Source organism: Vigna unguiculata, chromosome 4, assembly GCF_004118075.2.
Source record: "Vigna unguiculata cultivar IT97K-499-35 chromosome 4, ASM411807v1, whole genome shotgun sequence".
Lineage (NCBI taxonomy): Eukaryota > Viridiplantae > Streptophyta > Magnoliopsida > Fabales > Fabaceae > Vigna > Vigna unguiculata.
The window spans coordinates 1,872,240-1,884,483 of NC_040282.1; the positions used below are offsets into that span (position 1 = coordinate 1,872,240).

Sequence of the window (12,244 nt, forward strand, 5' to 3'; positions counted from 1 at the left end):
CGATTCAAAAAAGTCCGAAAGATAAACGCGTAATATTAGATAAATAAAATTGAATAAAATAAATAATTATAACCATATTCTAATAACGAATTGAAATTTTATGAATATTCAATTTAATTCAAATTTATATTTTAATATTTCTAAATTTGTAAATACGTTTTAAATTTTAAATTTTATTTTTAATATGATATTATTTTGTTAAAATTTAGTAGTAAATAATATAAATTCATAGTCTAGTATAATAATCATTATTATAATTATACAAGTATTTTTTTAAGTTAAAAATTTACTGTTTTTATGTCATTTATTTAAAACAAAAAGTATTATTTTTATTAAAAAATTAATTTAGTATAAATTAGCAATCCTAAAAAATCTGACTGAATTAATTGGGCTAACTCAAAAAATTAAAAGGTCAAATATAAATTTTAAAATATTGGATTATACTGTTAAAATTGGATTTGAATTGGATTAGACCTACCAATGTTCACCCATATTTTGGCAGTGGTTATTTTTGTCATTTTGCCCCGGTTCTAGAACCGAGGCATATTAGGACGAGACCAAAAAGGTTAGCATTTTGCTTCGGGTCTCAACCGAAGCAGAAGCTCCATATTCTGCCTCGGTTCTGCTGAGAACCGAGGCCATATGTGCTTCTCTGCCCATCTTCTCCACCAGAAACCCTAGGTAGTCACCATGGTTACACCACAACTCCGTCAACCACCGCCAGATCTGAAACTCAAAACGAAAGATCTGTAACCACTGCAGTCTTCTCCTTCATCGTAAGAGCAATTTTTGAATCGTGCAACCTCCATGTTCTTCATACACAAAAATGTGAACATCACACTTACATAAATGCAAACAAAAATCAACAATCTGCAGCAAATCACAAACCCTAAATCGCGTCTCCTCCTCTAAATCGCGAAACCACCTCCTTCGCAATGACAAGTTTCTTCACGCTGCCGCCACTACACGTCTCGCCACCATCAACGACAGATCTCCATCCACGCACAACACCAATCTACCATGCACCTGTAACACAACGAACTGATGCCCACTTCGCGAGCCCCAAATCGCACTTCGCCAAGCCAAAACACGAATGAGCCAAACGTCTAGTAGTTGTGAGTGGTTGGAGTGCAACAGCAGCAGTGGAGGTGGGTGGCTGAGAGAGAGAACGTGCACGCGAGGAAGAAGAGGAAAAAAGTGATTCGCGATTTTTGAACCCTAATGAACCTTTTGGCCTCAGTTCAATTTTTAACCGAGGCAGAAAACCGGTTTTTGGCAGCGGTTCAATTCCACCCGAGGCAGAAAACCGGTTTTTGGCAGCGGTTCAATTCCAATCGAGGCCAAAAATATTAGCCAACTTTTACGCTTCGAGTCTTCAAAATCGAGGCATATTAGAACCGAGGCACCGGTTTTCTAATGAACCGAGGCATAAAAGTTGAAAAAAATTACAAAATTGGCACCGCGCCATTTTATGCTTCGGTTGAGCGACAACCGAGGCCTATAACGCAAGTTAAAAGGCCAAAACTGCACTAGTAGGTATCTTTAAATTTTACCCTACGAAAGAGAGCACTATTTTCATGTTAGATCAAAAGAGAGAACAATAGGTATCTTTAAATTTTAAGTTGTAAAAATAATATTATTAGGTTAATGATCGCATAGGAAGCATTATTTATTTAATTTGGATTAAATATATTTTTAGCGAGTCAGTCCTGACCTAAATTTGGCCAAATTCAGTCGAGCTGGTCATGACCAAAATTTGGTCGAGTCGGCACTAGCCCAAATTTAGCTGTATTCGATCAAGTAAGTCGTGAATGAAATTTGACTATATTCAACTTAGTCAGCTATGATCAAAAATTGGCCATATTTAGTCAAGTCGGTCCCGACCGACAAATTTAGTGGAGTCAACCCTGAAATTTTGTCGAGTCGACCTTGGCCCAAATTTGGTCATGTCGTCCCCAACTGAAATTTGTTCCAAATCATCTAAGTTCATCCCATGCTGAAATTTGGCCTCGATAAAAAATCTGTCAAATTCTATGGTGTCAGCTCTATCGAAAATCTAATCCACATCCATTTTGGATCCAAATAATGGATGTGGATCCAAATTTGTGTCCATAGGGCTGACACCAAAGAATTTGACAGATTTGGCCGAATACTTCCAAATTTTGTCGAGGACCAACTGGGTCAAATCTCGATCGAGACCGACTTGACAGAATTTGGCCTAATTTGGCCAAATTTTGTACAAGGTCATTCCAACTCAATCAAATACGACTAATTTGGGCTAGTCCGTCTCAACCTTTAGCCTAACCTAACAAAAAATATAAAGTGAAAATTTGAATTGGATATTTTGGATTATCCATTTTGAAAATCTAGATTTCGAGAATACATATCCAATTCATATAATATATAAAATGTAGATTAGATTGATATCTAGATCTAATAAAATGGATTTTAAATGAATTGGATTTTTAATATAATGAATATTAAATGGATTTGATCATATAAAAAATGGATTGGATCATAAAAATTAGATTTTTTGTCCACCCTTAATGATTTTATTTAGTATTTCAATTTGCTTTAGTTTTTAAGAAAATGGTTAGTATTTGGTTCATTGATAATGAATAACAAAATCAATTTTTTTTCAAAGTTAAAACAACAATTATAATACAAATGTAAGAAATATAAAACTGTTTTGAATTATCAGTGTATGTTTCTTTATTTGTAACCCAAATTAATTTACACAACACAACTCTTCGATGTTTAAGTGACTATTACACAGTTGTTGATGATAGCTTGCATAGTTTCAAAGTAATTGTGTAGTTTTCTAGTACGAAGAGAGGAGGTTCCTTCCTCGTTGCTTCTCTTTGATTATAATGTCCATCAGTTTTTTTTTTTTCTTTTATTTCAATTGATGATTCAACGAGTAAAAGAGTTTATTGGTCCAATTTTTATACAATTTAGTTAATTTTAAATAGAAATAACGGTTGATATTAATCTATTTTATAAATTCAAATAATTGATATATGAATGTATAAAAGTAAAATATGCTGTCAAAATGTCACAATTGATTATGTGTAAATTGCAACAACAACTTATTGGTTAAATTATAAAAAAAAAAGGATTTATTTCTTTGAAAAGAATATAAGAAAATAAGAAAAGGAAAAGTAAATGTTAAATTTAAAAATACAGAAGAATATAAATCCAGAAGAAATAAGAGACAAACTACAGAGGTTTTCTATTTCGTATTTTGGGGTTCTTTCTCGCGTGAATCGCCATGGCTGCTCTGCAATACTTGGAATCGTTGCGCAATTCGCAACCTGAGCTCGCCGATTGGTACAATTCGCTAGCGGATCTGTATCAGAAGAAGCTTTGGCATCAGCTCACCCTCAAACTCGAGCAGTTTGTCGCACTCGCTGTTTTTCAGGTTCCACTCCTCTTCTTTGCACTCAAGCTGGAGTGTTTTAGGTTTGTTTTGTTTCGGCAATTGTTGGTTTAGGGTTTTAATTTGTTTATTTTTTGTTTCATTGTTGGTGTGAGTTCGATTTGGGAGTTAGGGGGGATGTGGTCTCGAGAGAGTGATTGTGCTGCTGTTAGGGTATTTTTTTGGGAGTTTGTTTATATTTTGGAACGTTTGGTTTTCGTTTGGGATCCGAAGACTTTGGGTGGGAAATGTGGGTGGGGTTGTTAATGGATTGTATTTAGGCTTTTGCTTGAAAGTACATATTTGGGCTCCTGATTTGGAGTTGGGTTTTACAGTTTGAATTGTTTGGATTTGGAGGGGAGTCATGAGTGAAGATTTTTAGCGACCTGGTATATTATTATATAACGTTTGGAACATGTGTGATACGGTTACCAATAGATGCCAAGATACTATGAACTAAAGAGCTCAAAGAATCTCAAATTGAAGGAAGTTCTATAATAGAAAGAACCTCGAGACTTTCTTGATATAGAGAAAAACAGAGAAGAAGAATTACAGTTTTCTATCAAAAGCAAGAGAGCTTTCACTTATGTTCACACTAACTATATATAGAGTTACTTAACTAGTAGTTAGCTGTCATCAACTAACTAATTTGGCTATAACTACTCAACTAACTACTAAAAATACAGACTCTAACAATGTACCCCCCTTAAGAAAATCCTTCTCAAGGATTACAAAAATGTGGAAATTTTCTTGGAAGATCAAAGTAATATTTCCAAGTTGCGTCTTCAGGATGATTTTTCCTCTGCACCAGTACTTTTGTCACTGCCTGTCCTCTCTTTTTGACAAAGGTTCCGTCAAGTATGGCTTCTGGTTCCTTTGCATACGAAATATCAGTAATATGGCTAGACAAAACTGAGGAATTTGTAGCATCACCAATGTATTTCTTTGGCTGATAAGCATGGTATACACTGTGCATTTGGAAAGTGCTTGGTAATTGTAACTTGTAAGCACTGCCCTGACGTTATCAATCACAGGAAAAGGACCATAGTACTTAGGAGCCAATTTTTCATCAATTCTAGTTGCTGCTGAGCCTTGCCTACAGGAATGAAGTTTCTAATAAATTTAATCTCCTACTTGAAACTGTCTGTCAACATTATGTGTATTGGCCAATTGCTTCATTCTGTCTTGAGCTCTCCTGAAATGAAACTTATGAACTCTTAGCATCTCTTCCCTTTTTGTAAGATTTCCGTCTAATTGCGTGGGGGGTTTTGTGACAAATCTTTGGGTCATTAATCTGTCCAACTTTGAGCGGGGATTCTTGCCTTTTATTCATAGTACGGAGGTTGCTAACTGATTGATGTTGATATTGGTGGGGGGATAGTGAACAATCTGCCTTACAAACATGGTAGATGTCTTCGCGGGGTATGGTGGAAGCATGGATATGGTTGAAGAAAAATATAGTATATTCATATTGGTAAAGATAAGAAATAAAAAAAATGTAGAAATTAAACAGAGGTTGTAGGGTAGTCACCAGAGATGGCAGTCAGTCTCTGGTTGGTAGTTGGAGATGGCTGTGAGAGTTGCTGGGGTGGTTCCGTATTGTACAACTCTGGTGCTGTGGTGGTCCATCTCTGGTGTGGTCGTGGTTGCCATAAATGGATGTAATTAGTTGCTGGGTGCAAGGGTATTGTGGTGCTGATCCATCTCAGGTGCAGTGGTTGCTGGAGATGCATGTGAGTGGCTTGGATGGTTGTCAAGCTTCGTGCAATTTTGCAACATAGTCCAGACGCCTTTCTTTTCTTTTGGTTTAAGGTTTTCGAACTAGTGGGCTGTTTCACTAATTGTTTGGGCGGTGGCTTGGGTTAGGTTGTGGGCCTTATCTTTTAAAAAATAGTTTTTGGGTGGGTCATGCAGTCCACCTGTATTCTATACATTTACAAGGTTTTCAATCTCTTTTAGGAATGGTTTGGGTTGGGTTGCACGGACCAGGCCATTCTTTTATTGTTTTAGAGTTTCAGATTGTTTTTGGGCTGGGTGTCATGACCCAACTCATTCATCTCTTTATTCTTGACAGGCATTTTGCCATGCCATTTCAGATGCCATGTCTGCCTTGCGTTTTGTGGCTGCCACAACTCACCATAAAAACCATCCACCCCATTGCCATTTCCTGGTGCCTGAGTGATTTCCGCATAGCGCTTCCATGGCCACTATTTAACAACATTGGTTGTTGGATATCCCAAAGTAGAACTTCCCTGACCACTTTATCGTCCAGTAATGCCTCTACTTAACTATTGCATATGATATTATGTTTGATTCCATTATGTTAGTCATGTCACTCATTCTTCTATTCAACTATTAACTATTATGTTTGATTTCGTTTTATTATTTATTATGTTGTACAGTTTGTGGATATTGCTATTTCCTTTTTGCTTCTAATATAATTTTTCTCTACCTTTATTGAATAAAATTCACTTTCTGGTGTGTATTCTTATCATTATTCATGTTTTTTTTTATTATAATTAGTTATTGCAAAAATTTTCAGGCCGGTGATGCTTTGATTCAATTATATCACAATTTCATCACAGACTTCGAGACTAAAATCAACCTTCTGAAGCTTGCACATTTTGCTGTTATAGTTTCTCGGCAGTATTCTGAAAAAGAAGCAGCGATTGGTTATCTTGAAGCAGTCATTGAGAAACTGCAAGCCACTAGAGAGCAGCGCATAGAAGAACCTATTCTTTACATTAAGATGCAAATAGCAATATTCAAGCTTGAGCAAGGTGACCAGAAGGAAAGCAAGAGACTCCTGGAAGATGGGAAGACTACACTTGACAGCATGACAGATATTGATCCATCTGTATATGCTAACTATTACTGGGTATCATCTCAATATCACAAGACCCGCCAGGAATTTGCAGAGTTCTACAAAAGTGCCCTTCTCTATTTGGCATACACATCAGTGGAGTCTCTATCAGAATCATTCAAGCTGGTGTGTCATCACAATTGTTGCAAATTTCCTTTTATGTTGTCTAAAATTATGGCTATTTACTTACACTGGTTACTTTTGAATCAATTTATGATTTGTATTGCAAGGGGAGATAGAAAGCCAAAAAAATCCACCATATAAATAGAGCGGCTTATGGCAGAAGCCATGGCTGACAATGTGTTTACACACACACACACGCATGTACAGATTAAAAAAAAACTGTAAAAGTGACAAATATATTAAAAAAACATAAAACTAAAACTCACAACAGTTATCTAAGTCTCAATCTCATGATTGTCATCACATAACAATAGGGCAATACTAAAGACACAATTGACTCATTGCAAAATAAATTCTCATCCCCTCTTCTAATCAATTTAATTGTTCTCCTTGTCATAAAAAGAGGCATCTCCTTCAGCTTCCACTCCTAACATTTCCAAGTTAATATTTGGCAATCTTCTAATTCTTCCTGCTCACTACTATTTTCTCCAATTGTTCGAGTAGAACCGCTTTGTAGTTTCTGAAGCTCCTCCTTTTCTTTTTATAGAAACTCTTTCTGATGATGTTCCATCTTGACCCTCTCCATTTGCAAATTGCATCCTTTTGTTTATTCATCAAACTCCTTATCTACTAATAGTGGATGGCGATGGCTGCCCAAACTTTTTGAATTAGGCAACACTGGTTGTGACTGTTGCATCTATGACAATTCTTTCTGAATTATGGAAATAGTATTTTCACTCAAACAAAATCCGTAGGGGAGGGGAAGAAGGAAGATGACAATGGTAAGGAGCTTGATAATCGGTGATGCTTTCCAAAAGCATATGGCTAGTAGGACTGTTTATTAATTTACAGGGGGTGAGAATGACAATGAGTGTAGTTTTCTGCACATCCAACTGTGGGTATTATGGAGTGATATTCTCTTGAATCACATTTTGCTCCTATAGTTACTTATGTATATGTGTGTATGTGGCTATATATGTATATATGACACGGGAGCACAAAGCTCATGGCAGCTGAAGTCCAGTTTTATGTTGCCCTGTGGTAATTGAAGCTAGTTGATGTGTCTAACCGTTCTTTATTTATGTAATATTTATCTATTATCTATTAAAATTTTAGCTTATTTTACTTTTATTTTGCAAATGTCATTGTGTCATCTTTAGAAAGAATAATGTGGAGGAGTTTGAAGATAAATCGATGCATTTTTTTTTGTTATAAAATTGAATCTTCATCTGAGGTTTATGAATACATATAGGTGAACTGTGTTCTCTATAAGGTATAAGGAGAGGTTAAGGCAGAGTTCATTGTGTTCTATCTCATTTATGGGTTTGTTTCTATTTGTTTGCAGATTTTATATGAATTAATGTTCTCTTTTTTATTTTATAGGATTTAGCATTCGATTTGTCCCTCTCTGCGCTTCTTGGGGACAACATCTACAACTTCGGAGAGCTACTTGCCCATCCAATAGTGAGTAATTACGTAAAAAATTTTGGAGCACCTTTTTCTGAAAATTCTGTTTCATCTATCTTTTTACTATGTTGGTTCACACAGCCTGTAATATGTTAAACAGATCAAGAGTCTTCTAGGGACAAAAGTGGAATGGCTTTACTATATTCTGCAGGCATTCAATTCCGGTGATTTAGTACAATATCAAGAATTGTGTCGGGTGCATAATGCTGCTTTAAGAGCCCAACCAGCGCTGGTTCAAAATGAACAGAAGTTGTTGGAAAAGATCAACATTCTCTGTCTGATGGAGATTATATTCAGGTGTATAGTTAATTACATTACATTGTTGTTACCTGTTGAGGTGTATTTAATAACCCTTTTTGTTTTCATTCCCAATTCAAATTGATTGCCATTGCTTGCAGTCGGCCTTCAGAAGATCGAACTATTCCCTTGAGTGTAATTGCTGAGCGTACAAAACTTTCCATAGAGAATGTGGAACATCTCCTAATGAAGAGCTTATCTGTAAGTTGTATAGGAAGTTCTTAGGAAAACATTGTAGAAAATGTTTGGTTTTCTTTGCAACCATTTAAAGTAGTACACTTTCAAGTGATGCATTTTTGCAGATGTGAAATAGCTTATGGTGTTCTCTTCTTATCCTTTTTATTGGTGTATATTATTTTCTATCATGACTTGACCTATAATGACAACTAATCATCGTGTTTTAAGTTTATATTCTGTATGGGAGTGGAGATATAAACTATAATCTATAGTTGTGGTTGTTGACATGTCCCTACGCAGTTGAAGAATTGTGTTGTGTTCATTATTACTTATAAAATGTATAGTTGATTATTTTGAGTTTTAGTTATTACGGTGTGATACATAAGCAACCCCTAGTGATGTATTTTTTCTATGCTGAAATTACCTCTTATCTTGAGGTAGTTTTTTTAAAGTGAGTGGTATGACCTCCCTGTTCAAACATGTTCAGAAGAGCTTTTGATGCTTGATTTCATTTAAGGAATACGTAACTTCTTGCCATATTGTTGGTTGTAGGTTGCGAAGTAAATATTCTGTTGACTTTTATTGTCTATTGGACAACTCATTGTAGTTATCATTTGCAATTAACTCTATTTTTGTCACCTGAAAATTAACCACAACCCATTGCTAAGAAGTGGGTTAAAATGGGACAATTGGTTGGTTTGGAGAGTTTAATTGACTTAAAGTGACGAAATATATTTGGTTAAAATTTTGTTGAGCATTTTCATCTTTTACTACGGTTTATAAATCTTGGGAAGTTTGCACGGAATACGTTATTTATCTGATGTTAGAAGTTTGAGAGATTATTTGCCACATATTAAAGTCCAAAGGGTTTGTCCCAGGTTGAAAGTTGAAATACTTTTTTGGCTGTCTGGAATTGGTGTTCCGTTAAAGCCAAAGCCACCTTTAGTCTTGCTTTCATCTTGTCCTTTCATTACCCCCTGAAGCTGCTTTAGACGTGGGATCTTTTTCCACATTCAAATAAATTTGTTGTTTTTACTTGTATATCTACACCTTTTCAGTGATTAAGCAGAAGGTCTTGTTTAATATTGTGGCTGTGGTTTAGAAATACTTATATTGCTCCATAACTGAATGTTTATTACGAGTACCCTAAGACATCATTCTGAATGTATTTACAGCATTATGTAATTTGTTTCAAAGAATTTTTGGTTGTCCATGAACTGTTCCAAGCAAAGCAATCGGAAGTTTCTTTACTGTAATGTCTGCATTTGAGAACTTCATTATTATCATATAGAGCTTCGGCAAATAACGTTTTAAAACCTAAAGCTTGAAAGTGAATTTCTTTATTTGCAGGTTCATCTAATTGAGGGTATAATTGATCAAGTTGAGGGCACAGTGCACGTTTCCTGGGTGCAACCAAGAGTTCTGGGTATTCAACAGATCAAATCCTTACGGGATAGACTTGACAGTTGGACAGGGAAAGTACACACTGCATTGTTGTCCATCGAGGCAGAAACACCCGATCTAATCGGATCGTGAATTTTCTTCTATTTATTTTCTGCCCTTTGTAACAATTTCTTAGGTTAAAGAGAACACATCCTTAGGCGACACAAGATGAGGAGACTTCCAAGTGACATGGTGCCTGGGTTTGTCTGCTGCTTTCTGAGTGATTGTACTTGGCTTAGAAATTGTTGGTTCTATGCTTACAAACTTACAGACATGGTAACTCGTCTCCACCCAGGCTGTTTTTACGCATTAGTGTGATGACAAACTGTATCTGGAATTTTCTTTGATACGTCCATTTTTATTGACTTTTTAGAATTATTTTTCATTGAACAGTCCCAAGCATTCACCTTCGTTCTTTTGCCCAATTTTATTGCTATTAGCTAATCTTTTGTCTATTATTCTAACTTCCGTTATTTGTGCGAGGCTGTTTTTTTATAATAGCAATAAAATGATGAATTGACACGATTGGTGATGAAGATGCTAAACAACACTTTGATGAACATACCTTTTTTCTTGTAGTATGAACCATATGTTACTAGAAATTCTCATGGAAACATTTGGTTGAACTGCTTTGCGGTATGAAAAACAATATTCGTCAAAGAAAGATTGAATTCGTAGAGGTTTTACGATTTCATTTCAAATGTGATAATTACGTTGATAAGTTAAACATGAAGTATTAACCTTAAGAAATATCAATCAAATCTATAATAGAGAACACAAATAGAAGAAATGAAAATTGAAGCATTGAATAAAAGATTATTAAAAGTCGGTGGAAATATGTTTAGATTTGGATGGAGTGAAAGAGGAAGCCATGGAAAGGATCTTGAAGAAAATCTATGGAGAAGACGAGAGAATTGCGCAGAAAACGGTGACTAAATAAAATGGTAAATTCTTAATGTAACGCCCTTTTAGATTTTTTATTTAAAGGAGGTTGGGAATAAATTCTGGTTTTTAAGTCATTTGAAATCTAGAACGTAAAAACGTAATATTTTGTTGTTAGATGAACTCCCTAAAAAGAGAATTGAGGTCAGTCAATGGTGGTGGGAATAAAAAGAAATGTGCAAGAGAGTTTATTTGAAAGAATGGTTCTTAAATTCATAATATTTTCCGTTTAAGAAGCCTCTCTCGAGGTATAATAGTGAGTAAAAATTATGAGAATGGAAAAATGTTAAAATTGCTTGAGATTACAAAGTGTTGAAAAAAGAAAGAAAAGCTCAAGATAGATCAAAATGTTAAGTATGGCTGGAAAAGAATATATGAATCTCAAAATGTTTAAAAAGAAGACAATTTCAAAGAATTTTGATTTTGAGAAACAGTTATCAAATGAAACAGATCGAGATTTGTTTTGAAATCACTTTTCTAAACATTTGTAATACAAAACACTTTTGTAAACACGCTCTGAAGCAAATGAGAATGAAGGAAATAATTTTGTCTTTTTATGTATTTCTTGATCTTTATTTCTTTAAAGTTTTTTCTTGCCTACCAGACTTTTTAGTTATACTAGCCAAAATACACACGCATTATCACATTTACATTTTTATTATATTGAAAAATATATTAATTTTATAATTTTTACAGTTTTATTCTTATCATGAATAATTAATTATAAAATAGAAAAGTAATATATATATATATATATATATATATATATATATATAATTCTGTAAAAGTAGTATTAAAAAATTCTGTAAACATTATTTAGAACAACTTAAAGATATAAAACTAATTATCTTAATGTCGCCCTGTTTTATTTTAACAAGTGAAAAAGAGATATTATTTTTCAAAACAAATTTTAAAAATGAATCTTAAAGAATTTTAAAAATAAAAACAGAAATAGATTTAAAAAAGAATGCTCTTTGTCTGCATTTTTTTTCTTTAGCTGCCACAGGAATATTATGAAAGTAAATACGAACAGTGCTATTTTGTAAAATCCCCTTAGCCTATCTTTGTAAAAGGCTAAAAGTAGAAGCAGCTTCATTTCCTTATATCTGAAGAGTAGTACATTATGAGTTCTTTCTAATAAAACAGGAAAAAGATTAAAATATAGTGTTTAGTCTTAGTGATTATTCAATCCGTTCACTAGGTTTGTTTGTCTTCAGGAGTCTTACATCTAATTATTACCAGTATAATTTTATCTTAATATCTCAAATAAACCTTTAATACTGACTTTTATAATCTAGACTAATCAGGTGGAATTTTAAATTTTAAATTCTGCATGTACAGTGACTTTACTCTATTTTATATCTTTTATATCAAAATTTCAGACTTTTCAAAGTTTGGTTCCATATCCTCAACACCATCATTTATTTTAATAGCCATCAACGTGGTTAGGAACTTCAATTAGTTTGACTTATGAAGAGATTGTTGTTGTTTTGTGCTTCATCTTTTTCATCACT

At 34.2% G+C, this 12,244-nt stretch overlaps 1 protein-coding gene across 1 annotated transcript; it reads left to right on the top strand.

Moving 5' to 3' along the window:
- The first annotated feature begins 3,171 nt into the window (after positions 1–3,171).
- Positions 3,172–10,199, top strand: LOC114182243 (26S proteasome non-ATPase regulatory subunit 13 homolog A-like). The gene is made up of 6 exons (XM_028069063.1): positions 3,172–3,421; positions 5,961–6,407; positions 7,788–7,868; positions 7,972–8,168; positions 8,270–8,369; positions 9,696–10,199. Exons 1-6 carry the CDS (start codon positions 3,272–3,274, stop codon positions 9,879–9,881), a joined length of 1,161 nt encoding a protein of 386 aa, XP_027924864.1. The 5' UTR covers positions 3,172–3,271; the 3' UTR covers positions 9,882–10,199.
- The last annotated feature ends 2,045 nt before the right edge of the window (positions 10,200–12,244 follow it).

What these genes read in the sequence shown, in the direction of transcription:
- LOC114182243 (XM_028069063.1), top strand. Translation starts at nt 3,272, where the DNA reads ATGGCTGCTCTGCAATACTTGGAATCGTTGCGCAATTCGCAACCTGAG. An exon ending in AGCTACTTGCCCATCCAATA is followed by an intron (nt 7,869 to 7,971) that starts GTGAGTAATTAC and finishes TATGTTAAACAG; the next exon opens with ATCAAGAGTCTTCTAGGGAC. An exon ending in TCCTAATGAAGAGCTTATCT is followed by an intron (nt 8,370 to 9,695) that starts GTAAGTTGTATA and finishes CTTTATTTGCAG; the next exon opens with GTTCATCTAATTGAGGGTAT.